Here is a 15705-nt window from a genome sequence, read left to right on the forward strand (position 1 = left end):
CGCAATGCGCCAATCTTCCGGCACCATCCCTGTTTCTAATGACGTTTGAAATATTTCCGTCATAGCCCCTGCTATTTCTGCACTAACTTCCCTCAATGTCCTAGGGAATATCCTATCAGGACCTGGAGACTTATCCACTTTTATATTCTTCAAAAGTGTCCGTACCTCCTCTTCTTTAATCCTCCTAATTTCCATCACTACTCTACTTGTTTCGCTTACCTCACATAATTCAATATCCTTCTCCTCGGTAAATACCGAAGAAAAGAAATTGTTTAATATCTCCCCCATTTCTTCCGGCTCAGCACATAGCTGTCCACTCTGACTCTCTAATGGACCAATTTTATCCCTCACTATCCTTTTGCTATTGACATATCTGTAGAACCCCTTGGGGTTTACTTTTACATTACTTGCCAAAGCAGCCTCATATCTTTTTTTCGCTTTTCTAATTTCCTTTTTAAGATTCCTTTTACATTCTTTATATTCCTCAAGAACCTCATTTACTCCCTGCTGCTTATATTTATTGTATATCTCCCTCTTTTTCCGAACCAAGTGTCCAATTTCCCTGGAAAACCATGGCTCTTTCAAATTATTATTCTTTCCTTTCCACCGAACAGGGACATAAAGACTCTGTACTCTCAAAATTTCACCTTTAAATATCCTCCATTTCTCTATTATATCCTTTTCATAAAACAACAATTTCCATTTCACTCCTTTTAAATCCTTTCTCATCTCCTCAAAATTAGCCTTTCTCCAATCCAAAATCTCAACCCTTGGTCCAGATTTGACCTTCTCCATAATGATATTGAAACTAATGGCATTATGATCACTAGACCCAAAGTGCTCCTCAACACATACCTCCGTCACCTGACCCATCTCATTTCCTAACAGGAGGTCCAACACTGCCCCTTCTCTGGTAGGCACCTCTACGTATTGCTGCAAAAAACTATCCTGCACACATTTTACAAACTCCAAACCATCCAGCCCTTTAACAGAATGTGATTCCCAGTCTATATACGGAAAATTGAAATCACCCACAATCACCACTCTGTGTGGGGATCGCTGGTCGGTTTAGACTCAATGGGCTGAAGGGCCTGTTTCCATGCTGTATCTCAAAACTAAACTAAACTCTACTAAACTAATAATGAGAATAACAAATATAACAGCTAATTTCTTAATACAGCAGAAATAGAGGCATAAATTGTCACTGTCGGGTACAGGAAACCCTACCAAGGGGAAGGTCAGCAGTAGAGTTGCTGCCTTACAGCACCAGAGACCCAAGTTTGGCAACAACATTATCCCCCTATTCCCCCCTTTCACCATATGTCTTGAATTCATGAAACTCAAATTGCTTTAAAATCAGAACGGATTATGATCAATTGCTGACACGGCTTTATTGGGCTAAGAATTTCTAAATTTTACAGCCTACTGAATGATTTTTTTTTCCTACCTTAGTTCGATAAAGCTGATCCCTTAACTTGATATAATGATCCCTACCACCAAGAAAGACAACCTGTGTATGGAACAAGTGGTGCGCCTGGTGGAGCTGCGGTCTCACAGAGCCAGAGACTCGGGTTCGATCCTGACATCGGGTACTATAGAAACATAGAAAATAGGTGCAGGAGGAGGCCATTTGGCCCTTCGAGCCAGCACCGCCATTCATTGTGATCAAGGCTGATCATCCACAATCAGTAACCTGTGCGCGCCTTCTCCCCATATGGAGTATATCTGTATGGAGTTTGCACATTCTTGCTGACTGTGTAGGTTTCCTCCAGGAGCTTCGGTTTCCTCCCATACAGCAAAGTTTTGTAGGTTAATTGTCCTCTGTAAATTGGACCTAATGTGTGGAAAGTGGACGAGGAAATAGGATGACATGAAACGGGTGTGAACAGATAATCAATGATCTGTGTTGATTCAGTGGGCCAAAGGGCTTCTTTTCATGCTGTACCTTTCAATTAATTCAATCAATCAACCATCCACCAGCTGCAGGTACCACACTTGTTGCAGCAGGAACAGGTTGGCTATGACCTTTGTTTTACCAGAAAATGCCCTCCCTGCAGCTTATTTCCCCATCTTGATTTGAGGTTTAATCCATTACATTTAGTCCCCTTATATAAATCAGAAAATTGATTATATTTAGACGTTAAGTGTCAGGTCCATTTTCCGAGATGCTTCAGTGAACAAGTCAACAAAGTGCACATAAACATGCATCATCTGCATACTGCAATTCATTGCCTGTGTTTGAAGTGACCTTACTTCCGGAGTGGAGGCAATGCAGACTGAACAACTTTGCAAATTGTCCTGCAGATTAGCTCCACGCTGACAGGAAGCTTATTGGGGATGGCACGCAGCATTTCAGTGAGAAAGGTTGAGAAAAGCATTGAGGCAATGAGGTAGCCCTGCTGTACAGGAATATGCACAGAAATTGGATACATTAATGGAGGTCTTAAACAATTGTGACTGAAAATACCAAGAAAATACCAACTCCATAGTTCATTTGATTTATAATGGAAACAAACATGTTTCCATTACATTCAGTCCCCTTACACAAGTCAACAAATGGATTATAATTAGACGATTGAGCCTTACACCTGCCTGCCATCCAACATGTGACCATTTACACCTTCTCGCCATGACAACCAACCCTCAATTTAACAGAGCCTAACTTATTTTCCCTTGTATTGGTCATGTGTAACAATCTCCTGTTTACAGTAGTGTATGGAAATCCAAATATACCCCATTCTGTGGTATCTACATATCTATCCTTTTCTCTCAAGAAACTGCAATTGATTTAACCATCAAGTTTCCCTTTGATTATCGTTGTTGACTCTACCATGCATTGTGGATTTTTAATTACCCTGTTATACACATCCTCAGTAATAGACTCTAGCATTTTAAATGCTCCTGATTCAGACTAATTGGCCGAAACTTAATGTTTTGTCACAATGTCAATAAACAATAGATGATGCTGCTAGTGGTGGAATGCTAACTTGAAGTGGGTCCAGATTAGGTGTTGCCATCTCAGAAAGAAGGCCATTAGCTATGATTTACTGATTTAGAGTCATTAGTGCTACAAGACTGAGACGTTAAATTGAATTTATAAAAAGTTGATCTTAAAATATTGTTTAAAAATTCTGCATCTTTCAAGTGTTTGTTTGATTTGTCTTTAAGGTTATCCTATTAAATGCTACATCCCTATTGAATGCCAGATAATGCTTCCTTAACCATTAATGGTTCAGTGGTTCAATGGTGCATTACTGTGTATCCCAACAGCGAAAACAACAGAAAGTGCAACATGCTCCCTCATTTAATCCTTTAATAAATGACTTGCTTACTCAGATTACAATTCAATCTTGGAAACTAATGGGGAGATAGGTAGAAAAAGTAGTACATTGCTGAGTGGCTTTCACCTATGCCTACCTCTGATTCGTTGAAAAGCTTCCATTAAGATAGATCGCTTAGTGAATCTAACATAATACTTCTGGAATTCAAAATCCAATCTTGCATCTCATTACTTTCAGAGCAAGATCGAACTCCCATGATTTCTTGATATTAAGAAAATCAAATGCTGAATTTTAGGAATGTATTGTCCTTCAGTAGTCAGCCTTTTTTACTCCATCTGTAATTGGGAAGGTTAAAACTTCAACTTGTGATGCATTTCATTATTGCAGTAGGAAGATTGGAACTCCTTAGTTTATCGCAGTTTTGACAACGACTGCACATTTCATAAAATATCTGTAGGGGAGCCTTCATTTCAGTTTTTAATGATGACTTTTAAACTGCAAAACCAATGGTCAGGTAATGACTTAACTCCGACTGGCCAAGAATAAATCGTATGACATTTTTTAAATGGAATTTCAATACATCTCACTTTTGATGAAATTAACCAACTCCAGAGCCGAGAAATGTGTGATTATTCGCTAACCTTAAATTACTCAGTATCGATTTTCTTTCTCCTTCCAAGGGATGGCGTTCCTTACTGTGAAACGGATTACCATTCTCGTTTTGGCATTAAGTGTGAGAGTTGTGATAGATATATCAGCGGAAGAGTATTAGAGGTAAGTGTCCTATAACAAGAATGGATGGATTTTTAATGTACACGCTGGAAATTATATTTCTGTTAGAATTGTATCCAGGCCTACAGGGTTCATTCCTTTAATTGCCACATTATACTGATGTAGTGGCATCTATCAGTTAATTTCAGGGGACTGATAAGTTCACAGAAAAACAAATGTTCATAAGGTTAAATAGTTCAAGTAAACAGTAGTGACAGCAACAGGAGAGAATATAAAATATTGCACCTCACGAACTCAGCCTCAGTGTGCCAACTGTTAATAACTTGAACAACTGAGGTGTGCATTTTGTTTTTAGAGCAATAATTATAAAGATTATGAATGCTATAATATGAAAGCAAAATATAAACTACAGGCATGCCCCAACTTGTGTAATTGGTGACGTATGTAAACTTGCACTTATGTAAGCAATTCTTTAAGCGCACTGACGCCCACTTAGTTTCATGTTGGAGCACCCACATGGTCTCCTCATCAGAGCTCCCCCGTGGTCTCCAATCAGAGATCACATGCAGTCTCCGCATCAGAGCTCCACTGTGGTCTCCACGTCTAAGCTCACACATGGTCTCCACGTTGGAACTCCCCCCTGGTCTCCGTGTCAGAGCTTCCCCTGGCGTCAGTGTCAGAGCTCCCCCTGTGTCTGTGTCAGAGCCCCCCCCCCTGGTCTCCGTGTCAGAGCTCCCACGTGGTCTCTGTGTCAGAGCTCCCCCCTGGTCTCCGTGTCAGAGCTCCCACATGGTCTCTGAGTCAGAGCTCCCCCCTGGTCTCCGTGTCAGAGCTCCCACGTGGTCTCTGTGTCAGAGCTCCCCCCTGGTCTCCGTGTCAGAGCTCCCATGTGGTCTCTGTGTCAGAGCTCCCCCCTGGTCTCCGTGTCAGAGCTCCCACATGGTCTCTGAGTCAGACCTCCCCAGTGGTTTTGTGTCAGAACTCCCCCCTGGTCTCCATGTTGAAATAGTAAATTTATGCATGCGCAGTAGCACTTCCGTTTCCAACTTACACAACATCTGACATAGGCAAGGGTCCACGGGACGTAACCCTTACATAGGTCGGGAACTGTCTGTACTGTTAATCTGGAATAAAAACTGGTGATGCATTCATCTATTCATTTTAAATATTCTCATACTGATGGAATGGCTTGTGTTTTTCTATTCAATTGCTCATCCATTCTTTGTGTATATATTTAATTAATTTCCAAGTGAAGTTTATCAGAATTATAATATACTAATTGTGGGTATTATTTTGTGTTTAATAGTCAGCCTTTATAGATCAGGAGATAATGACATTCATAAAGCAAAACATCATGCATAAATACTGGAGAGAATGGCACAAACAACAATTAGTGAAATCGTAAATGGCTTCAGGAATTTTTTTTATTTTTTATTTTGCTGCAGATAATAACTGGGATCAAGTGTAATAAGGTCTAGTTTCATTCCCAGTCATAAAAATCTTTGCACTGTGAACCATTTTGGAGCATAGATTTTGCTTGGTGGTTTGAGAATACAGTTCATGTTCAACTGTGCATTCAAATCAAAATCTACTGCAGCAATTCACTGTATCTCATATTGAGTCCAGAAGTAATACGTTGAGATGTTTTTGTGGTTACTCTACATCAGAATGCTGTAACAATTTTGGAGGTTAGCTCTAATTACATTATAAAATCAATTAATAGATTCACCACCATATTTAATCAAAATAATGCTTCCCCTTTTTCTTGCATAGGTCAGTAATGTGGTGTAAAACGTTCCTATTTTCTTCCATACAATTTTAAGCTGGCATGGTTTGCCAAGACACCTGTAGTTCCCTTCTAATTGGTACGGTGGCGCAGCGGTAGTTGTTGCATTACAGCGCTTGCAGCACCAGAGACCCGGGTTCGATCCCGACTACGGGTGCTGTCTGTTTGTGCGACCTGCATGGGTTTTCTCCGAGATCTTGGTTTCCTCCCACACTCCAAAGACGTACACGTATGTAGGTATATTGGCTTGGTATAAGTGTAAATTGCCCCTAATGTGTATAGGATAGTGTTAATGTGTGGAGGTCCGTGGTCAGTGTGGACTTGGTGGGCCAACGGGCCTGTTTCCATGCTGTATCTCTAAAACTGAACTAAACTAAAGTAAACATGCAATAAGCAGTGGTTCTAAATAAATATGGCCACGTGGTCACCCAAATTTTTTAGATTATGATGGCACTCAATGGCAGGTATGAAAAAGAATATTTACTCTTTGCTTGCTATTGGTTCAGGAAATAAAGTATTGGATTGAGGAAAAAGTGCAAATTCAAAGAAGAATGGAAATGAATGCCAACCTTGAGCCTGCAATGCAGTTTTATGATGGGCTCATGTAATGACCTTTATAATTGATATAGTATAAATAGACATAGTAAAGTTATAATTGATTTATAACTGGTTAGGCTGCAGCTGGTGTATTGTGAGAGGATAGAGATAAGATTCACCAGGATGGTGGCTGGGATGGAGCATTTCTGTTATGAGAGGAGACTGGAGAGGCTGGGTTTGTTTTTCTTGGGTCAAAGGAGGCCAAGGGTGAACCCGACAGAGATACACAATATTATTAGGAAATGTAGGCTGGGCAGTTAATAGGAAGATGGCAGAAACAAGAGGGCATGGATTTCATGCAAAGGAGAAGTTTGGTGGGGTTCGGAGGAAGGATTTTTGCTCGGCAAATCTGGTTAGAAAATGACATGCGTTGCTTGGGTGGATGAGGGCAATGGATATTCTCACAACACATATGTCATATTTATGAAAGCTTGAATCACTAAGGTGTTGAAGGTTATGGGCCAAGTACTGGGTCATCAAGGACATAATGGCCAAAGGGTTTGTTTTCTGTTATATGACTCCACGATATATTCAAGGATGAATGTCATATGTCCAAACCAGAATTTTGTCTAACAAGCATTTTATGCAGTGCATGGTCTACGTGTCAACATTCACATACGAAAAAATCAGGGTTTTTAACTCAACTGCCCCCTGATTTCTTTGACATACATGTGTACTGGATGTTGTGAACATGCACATTTTGAATAGAAAATAGGGCATGTGGTGTCATGCAGTGTCATGCAGGTACTGTAAACCCTAATTTTAACAGGGTTTAACCCCCTTTTTAATGTATTTTGGTTATAGTGGACAGACCACCGACTCGCAGCGCGTCCCCAGCCGCAAGGTGCACCAACAAGCCCTTCTTCACCTACCATAGTCCTTCGCGGTCCAGTTGAAGCGACTGTTGTTGCTGATCACGTTGTAGCCCCTGGAGACAGCACTTTCTTCAGGTCACCACCACAACAGAATGGGCTCGGTCATTGTGGGGCCCCTTCCCCTCCCTCCCCTCTCACCTACTACCACTTCTTCCTTTGGTCTGTCCGCTCAACTACCGCCACTGTCTCCTTCTCCCGTTGCTCTGTGTCCAGGCAGCCGCTCCCCCAACCCCTCCCCCCCCTCACCTCCTCCTCCTTTCCCCCAGAGTTGCAGCTTGAACAGCAGCTTGAACCGGTGATGCAGACCAGCAGCATTGGCACCTACTTTTAAAGTGAAAAGACACAAATTGCTGGAGTAACTTAGCAGGCTGAAGCAGTCTGAAGATGCGTCATCTATCCATGTTCTCCAGCGATGCTGACTGATCCACTGAGTTTCTCCAACACATTGTGTCCTTTTGTGCATTAGCCATCATCTGCAGTTCTTTGTTTCAACCACATACAATGATAATCCAACCACGCACAATTTGATGGCACTGCCACTAAATCTAATTACTAATAAACAGCGCTGAGCACTCTTGGCAATTAGGTTTGACCTTCCACAGCCCACCTGAAAGGGCACCAGCCCTAACCCTCCTCTAAACTTATGAAGTTCACCACATGAATCCGTTTACATGTATACCTCCTTCGAAAATTTTCCACATTGTTTATGCCCAAAGACATTATCAGCACCAATCCCACCATTTTCCATTATGACGACTCAATAAATCTGACACTACTGAAAAAGAGGAAGGCACTGTGGTCCCCTGGTAACAGTGGCATTGAGTGGCTTCCTCAATGAAGTTTGGATTGGTTTTCAAGGTCGGGAGTTAGACCAAAAGCTTTGTTTAGACCCACAAGAATCATTGTCCGTGTCTCCTGTGCACTGGATGTTCGCACTTGTTAAATGTACCTGAAGAGTTGGTGTAGCCCCTTGCCATTTTTAACAATTATTCACAAGATAAAAAAATTAAATGATCAGAATTCAGAAACCACTTTAGCTTTCACTCCATCTCATTTATTGCGCTGATATTTACAAGGCTGACTTGGAATCTGCCTGCTGTATTCAACGACTATTCCAATGTGTCACACCCTCAGCGATTCCCTGCTGCATGATGGTTTGACCTGGAACGATGTGTGTGCAATCAGTAAGGGTTGCCATGTTGCAAAAGAAAAGTCTCCAAGCACTGCTGTAAAATGCAGACTGCCCTTTCAAATTCAATTCCGTCGAAAGGAGTAGAAGCATCCTTACACCTGGCAGGAAGAACACAAGATATAAAAAGGCTACCCGATTCATTGTTGCATGGAGGATCTATGTCAGACAGTCAGGATTAATGTAGCCATTTGTTTGCGATGTGGCTGACTGCTGAGCCACAGAGCAGATGCATATGCCAATAATGTTTCTGTCAAACATCAGTCAAACTCCCCATTTGGCCACAAAATGGCTTACATGCAGCCGGTATTGCCATAAAACATCAGAACTATTCTTTTCAGCCTGCAGGATCATGTAGAATTGATATGTAAAAGATGATTAATGACTGTCAGGGGGTATGGGGAGAAGGCAGGAACGGGGTACTGATTGAAAATGATCAGCCATGATCACATTGAATGCTGACTCGAAGGGCCGAATGGCCTACTCCTGCACCTATTGTCTATTGACTGGTCATTTCCTTTTCCCTGTCTCCTGACAGTCCTTAATCCATAAACCATAAATAACATATGTTTATCTGGCCAATTCTGATAGCTCACATCTGTCCAAATACCAAGGAAGAAACTCTACATAATCAAGAATATTTAGAAATGTTGAGTGGCCTTGTCATGATCACAAAAGCAAGTTACCTAGTTGGCAACAGTAAACAGTTCTACAGTCACGTTTTTAACGCAAGTTTGAAGGTGATAAATTTTTATCTCAAATGTACACATCTTTGACACTACATTACTTAAATCTCGTGGTAAATTTAATTGTTCTCATTATTATGTTAGTTTAATTAAGGATTCCTAACTTCACTAAGTGTATACTTCAATGTATCATTAATCACAGAAAACAATAAATCAATCTCGTGAGAGTGAAAACTTAATGTATTCTCTTTTGAAAATATCAGGTTGCCTTTAATAGTTTGCAAGCCAATGAGCCATCCTTAAAGAAGATCATAACAATTGCAGACGCTGAAAAACTGAAACACACACAGAGCAGATAAATTATCATAAATTAGAGATTGAGTTCAGAAGGATATTCAGCACAGTTGAGTTCAGACCATACCCAGATGTGGGATGAAGTGCTGTTCTTAAACTTTTCATTGGATCTCATTATAACAGTGTGGAAGGACAAGTTATAGGAGTCGAATTAGGCCATTCGACCCCTTGAGTCCACTCTGCCATTCAATCAACTAGGTAATGGCTGACCTCTGCCTCCTAATCCCATTTTCCTCCCCATAAACCCTTGACACCCGCTCTAATCAAGAATTTGTCTATCCCTGCCTTCAAAATATCCACTGACTTGGCCTGTTATAATGAGGGCTGATGAATTGAAGTAGCAGGTATCAGGAAGCTTGGGATTACCCCTGCAAACTAAACTCAGCTGCCCTGCCAAGCAATCACCACTTTGGATTTGGATTCTCGACCGTAGAGGAAGTCACATTGTGACCAAAGACAGTACACAAGATTGGTAGATTGGAAAGACTCATTATCCCTTTTATTTGAGTAGGAGACATTCACCCTAAAATCTTGTAACAGCGGATTCCTTCATTTGATTCTTCTGAAGATTGCAGTTTTTATCTATTGAGGATTTAATACCAATTATGGTAATTAATTTAGAATACTATAGCCAATCCTAGTGGTTTAAAACTGATGTAAGTGAATATGTAATCTCTTAATCTGTGCAGAAATCTTGAATCCCATGAAATCCATAGTTGAGAGATAGGGTAATGTGCTGGTTACATTGTGGATTAGTAAATTAGAGGCCTAGATTTATTATTCTATAATTACAATTTTACCATGCAAACTGGGAATGGCCAAGTAGGTCAACTCACAATGATGGAGGCTGCAGAGTGCAGTAGACACTGCCCATCATTACAGGGATCTATAGGACCCATTGCCTCAAAAAAACACTTCATATCATCAAAGACCCACAACTCCTTGGTCATGCTTTCATCCACTACTATCATTGGGAAGAAGATTCGGGACTCTGAAAACCGTGATCTCCAGGTTGAAGAACAGCTTCTTCCCAGCAATCATTGGGTTCTTGAACATTGCACAACTAAATATATACACAGTAACTTTGATCTTCTATGGATTTTGTTTTGGTTGCACTGCAGACTTTGGTTTAGCACTATTAAGGTCTGGTTACATAGTGATTATTAGTGTATTGTATTATTGATGATTGTATATTTATTTGTGTGTTATTGCTTTAAAGGACACGTTAAGCTGCAGCAAACAAGAATTTCATTGTTCCATTGCCAGTACATTTGACAACTGAACAGTCTGTTCCCATGTCTGGCTTCTACGTGACTCTGAACGTACTGCAATCTGATTGACTCGTAACTGCCTGAAATAATCAAGCAAGCCAAAGACGTTTAAAGCTAGGCTTTAAATATTGGTCTGTGGGGTGACGCACACATCCTATGAATTGAACTGAAAATATCTCCAAATGTGATTTCAAATAAGCTAACAAATGCCACCAAAATAACAAAATAATATCTAATTGCTAGCAGGTAAAATTAAGATTTTCCGAGCAAATACCCAATTATTTTTTTATCATTCTTGAATACAATTAGTATTGAGCAATAATATATAGAGTCTGAAGAAGGGTCTCGACATGAAACGGCGCCTATTCCTTCTCTCCAGAGATGCTGCCTACTCCAGCTTTTTGTGTATATCTTTGAGCAATAACATATGTTGTGGATTATCCTTTAACTAACCATGAGATTTAATAATGTTTAATCCTACAGCATGAACACATTGTCATATTTCTTGATGCCGTTGCATTGGCATTAATGCACAACTAACGCATGTTGTGGGGAGATATGTGTGAGAAGAAATTAGATAAACTGCACATAAATCCCTCCTGACTTATGGCATAAGAGCATACTGGGATTTCCGAGATAAGGTTACTGATGTAACAAAGTCAAAATATGTGTGATCCTTTTCAAAAAGGTCAGGTATTATAACATCGCAATAAAATAATCCTGTCAACCCTAATTCCTTCCCCAGTAGTGACACTGAGGAAAAGCTATATTATGAATAATATGGTGGAAAGACTGCAAAATACATTCCGGTTTTTACACTCTATTCATCCATTAGCTCCCAGTGTTGTTTTCTTGATAAATGCACTGTGTAATTGAGCCAGATATAACAGGTTTGTTTTCTCCGCACTGCCAAATTAGCTGGTCATTTCTTAAGCAACAATAGTGATGCTACCCTAGGACGAGAAGGTGAAAACTCCCATTCATATTCACTCTCTGGGGACTAGTGCTGGAAACAACATGCACGGAAATTGGCAAAGAATGAGGTGAAATTATAATGTACTCAAGATGAAATATCCTGCCAGCACTCAAGACTGTATTTTCCATGTCAGTGAAGCCACTAGCATAGATTTGGTAAAACATGATGCTTGACAGATTTGCACTGACCCCGAAGAATATTCTGGGTCTGTTTAATTAAACATTTTAACGAAAGTTTGGGGCTCATGATTTTGGAGGGGTGCAACGGGAAATGGGTACTGCTGCATGATTGGCAGAGAAGAGTTTAATGGATTAGGCAGCACCCTGAATAAGGGTGAAATTAAAATGCCTCAAATTGCAGCAGGCATGGTTTATTTTTTTCCACGTGCACGCTTCAGTGATTTAAATGCATTTTCACAGTTGTCATTCCTTAGCAACACTGGAGGCATGTTGTATGGTATCATGAGTTACATTCAATGTTATTGTTGCAGGTTACCTATGAAATATAATGTTTCATTATCCATCTTGCCTTATATTTAAAGGCTTGCCTTTGTTTGTACAGGCACTTCTATGGTCCGGCAGAATAAGTAGTAAAAACACATGAACAGCTGTTGAAATGGGTGTGGATGTAGGATTGTAAAAATTAAGGGGAGTTCAAAACAAAATTCTAGTCTTCCAGATTTGTTATTTCAGCAAAGTCTCACAGGATATTTAGAGTTAGTCACGGGTCGATCTTGACTTCACATGATAATGTAAAATGGAAAACAACAAATTGACAGATATTGGATGTTGCCCCTGATTAAGGATTCTAGAACTAGGCTTCAACATAAGGGGTAGGTTACTAGAATTGAAATGAAGAGGAATTTCTTTACTCAAATGGTAGTAAATCGTTAGAATTCTCTACTCCGGAAAACTGTGATGGCCCAGCCAAAGATTGCATTCGAAACCGAGATAGATAGATTTGTGTAGGAAGGAACCTCAGATCCAGGTTTACACCAAAGATGACAAAATGCTGGAGTAACTCAGCGGGATGGGCATCATTTCTGAATAGAAGGAATGGGTGGCGTTTCAGGTCGAGACCCTTCTTCAGACTGAGAATCAGGGGAGAAGGAAACGAGGGATATAGAAGGGTAAGGCGTGAAAATGAGAGATCAAACGGGACGAGGATCATGGAAAATGTAGAATAGATCGTTGTTAGCTTGGGGAAAGTGACAACAAGGCATACAAAGTAAAATTGAATCCGGAGGACAGTCAAACTGATAGATTTATTATTTTTGGAGGAATCAAGGGTAATGGGAAAGGACTGGAAAACAGTGGTTGAGGTTGAAGATCAGCCATGAACTTGTTGAATGGCAGAACATGTTCATGGAACCACTTGGCCTACTCCTACTCTTATTTCATGTTTTTGTGCTCTTAAATGTCCTGATATTAATTCTGATTCATTTTCTCCCAGAGAATTAGAATGTGCTGTCAATTTGCATTGACATTTTTAACATGATTACACAACATCTGAATCAACCCTCAACTTTTAAGAAGTTTCTTCACTGACCTTCTCAAACCTGCAGTCTGTACCACTTATGAGGACAAGCAGATGCACAGGAATGCCATTCTGATCAGGAAATATATTTACGCTCCTTAACACCATGACTGCATCAAAATCGTGGAGCTCATTACCAAATAACACTGGAGAGTATTTTTGCTACATGAACTGTAGGCAGCACAGTGACACAGCAGTAGAGCTGCTGCCTTACAGCACCAGAGACCCCGGTTTGATCCTGGCTATGGGTGATGTCTGTATGGAGGTTGTATGTTCTCCCCGAGACTGTGTGAGTTTACTCATGGTGCTCCAGTTTCCTCCCACACTCCAAAGATGTATAGGTCTGTAGGTTAATTGGCTTCGGTAAAGAATATAAATTGTCCCTCTTGTGTAGGATAGTGCTAGTGTAAGGGAATCGATGGTCGGACTCGGGGTGCCGAAGGGCCTGTTTCTGCACTGTATCTCTAAACTAAACGAAAGTGCAGCAATTCAAGAAAGCAGCTCCCCATCATATTCTCAAATGCATTTAGGAATAAGAAATAAATGCTGCCAATTGTGTCATCCACTAAATGAATTAAAATAGTGTAAAAGTTAGATTAAAAAGCCAAATTAAGAATTGTTCTAATGATATAGACGTAAAATAATTAATTCCTGCTTGAAATTTACCAAGCAATATTTCTACTGAGCTATTCCACTCTTTCAAACACAATAAATGATCAATGGTTGCTTGACTTTTGTAGTAAAATCTCAGGTCTGCGCTACTCAAGAATCAGGCAATGGTTGAATCTATATCTATACATGGCAGTCCTTAAATTACTGCTTGTCACTTGCAAGTAGAAGACAAATGCATCTTCTGAATTGGAGACAGTGGGGATTAATGTGGGGAATCGTTCAGTGCTGATTCAGCAGAAGAGGAATAGCAGACAGTTTTCTAAATTGTATAACTAAATCAAAGGGCAGTGTTCGACTAGGAATAAAGGAGACTAAAATCAAGCAAATGGTTTTCATTAGTCCATCTTGTGACCTGTGAAGTGGTGTAGTGAGGATCAGAATAAGTTCCCTCGAAACCTGTTTGTCTAAAACTAGTTAATATTCTCTATTGTAAGTCAGAACAAAAGAAAAGTGAATACATCCTCTTTAGATTAAAAGTATTTAGGTGAAGGCAGGAAAGTTGATTTCCCCCCCTGTCTGATGTTTTTTTTAATGTTTTTTGCAGTATTTGAATTAACATTACAAAACTCACTATGACAATGCTTTAAAATGTTTTTATCTGAACTCAATAATGTTTTATTCCCCTGATGCTCACGAGGCATGTTGCATAGAAATATTTAATGACTTCCACAATTCATTAAAACAATCCATCAAGCTGATTATGTTAAAATTCCCAGTTGCACTCGGAATGACAGGAGAGATTCTTTGCGATCAGCATGTGCACTGCTGCTGATTTCTGTAATGGAGCAGGGTTTATGAGAATCTCATTGCAATTGTTGTCAGTAATTTAAATGAATGTAAAGGATGATGCCAACTTGATTAGAATTACCAGGGCCATTTTTTTTGCGGGCAACACCTGATCTACACTATTTTACCATAGGAATTAGCCTGAATATTGAGGCATTTAACGTAATTTTTGTTTGTGTGTGCATCGTACGCAGGCAAACAGTGGGAATTAATGATTCCTAGTCAATGTAATGTATTATGATTGAATAGTAACTCCGATGCTTCTGATTATCATCCTTTTAAGTGGACATCCAGGTTGAGACAAGACTGGCGATACAGGAAATAAATGGCAGAAAACATTGAGAGATATTATCTAAGATAGACTGGAGACTGAAGAAAGGTTCCGACTCAAAACGTCGCCTATTCCTTTTCTCCAGAAATGCTGCCTGACCCGTTGGGTTACTCCAGCATTTTGTGTCGATCTTCGGTATCAACCGGTATCTGCAGTCCCTTCCTATACATAAAGAGATTTTATCCATTTTACGTCTGCTTTTAGATTTTCATGATTTTCTGAGCTGTTGTTTTACTTTGTTTTCTGCCTCCAACAAGATGACAGGCCACGATGGATTTCCAAACAGACAACTCTTTAATTCAGATTTCATGCAGTAAATGAAGAAGCTAATTGAAGGGATGCCAGCAGGGTCAGGTTACTTAAGTGGAGGTTTATGCCCATGTGAATCGAGGTGTACATATCTCACTTTGCCAATTAATGAAAAAACAATGTTCCCGCCCTCAGGAAAGATTGTAGAAAGCCATTATTATTTATGCTGGTTGATTGTGTAGAAACACCCCAAACAGCATGGTGGCCTATTAAAGAAGGCATAAAAGTTTATCACCGCATGGAGGATGGCTGTATTCCAAAAGACATCCTCTATGGAGAGCTGACATCTGGGAGGAGAACCATCGGCCGCCCCCAGCTACGTTA

At 40.1% G+C, this 15705-nt stretch overlaps 1 protein-coding gene across 5 annotated transcripts in view; it reads left to right on the plus strand.

Moving 5' to 3' along the window:
- ablim3 (actin binding LIM protein family, member 3) overlaps positions 1 to 15705 on the plus strand; it is a 212176-nt gene that overhangs the window by 115568 nt on the left and 80903 nt on the right. For all 5 annotated transcript variants that reach the window (XR_013548085.1, XR_013548088.1, XR_013548087.1 and 2 more), the window contains exon 6: positions 3962 to 4055. Coding sequence is in view for 1 of the 5 variants with exons in the window: in XM_078411587.1 (XP_078267713.1) it covers positions 3962 to 4055 (94 nt within the window). In the remaining 4 variants the exon portion in view is untranslated. The remainder of the gene's footprint in view (positions 1 to 3961; positions 4056 to 15705) is intronic.

Source organism: Rhinoraja longicauda, chromosome 14 (genome assembly GCF_053455715.1).
Source record: "Rhinoraja longicauda isolate Sanriku21f chromosome 14, sRhiLon1.1, whole genome shotgun sequence".
NCBI classification, from domain to species: Eukaryota; Metazoa; Chordata; class Chondrichthyes; order Rajiformes; family Arhynchobatidae; genus Rhinoraja; species Rhinoraja longicauda.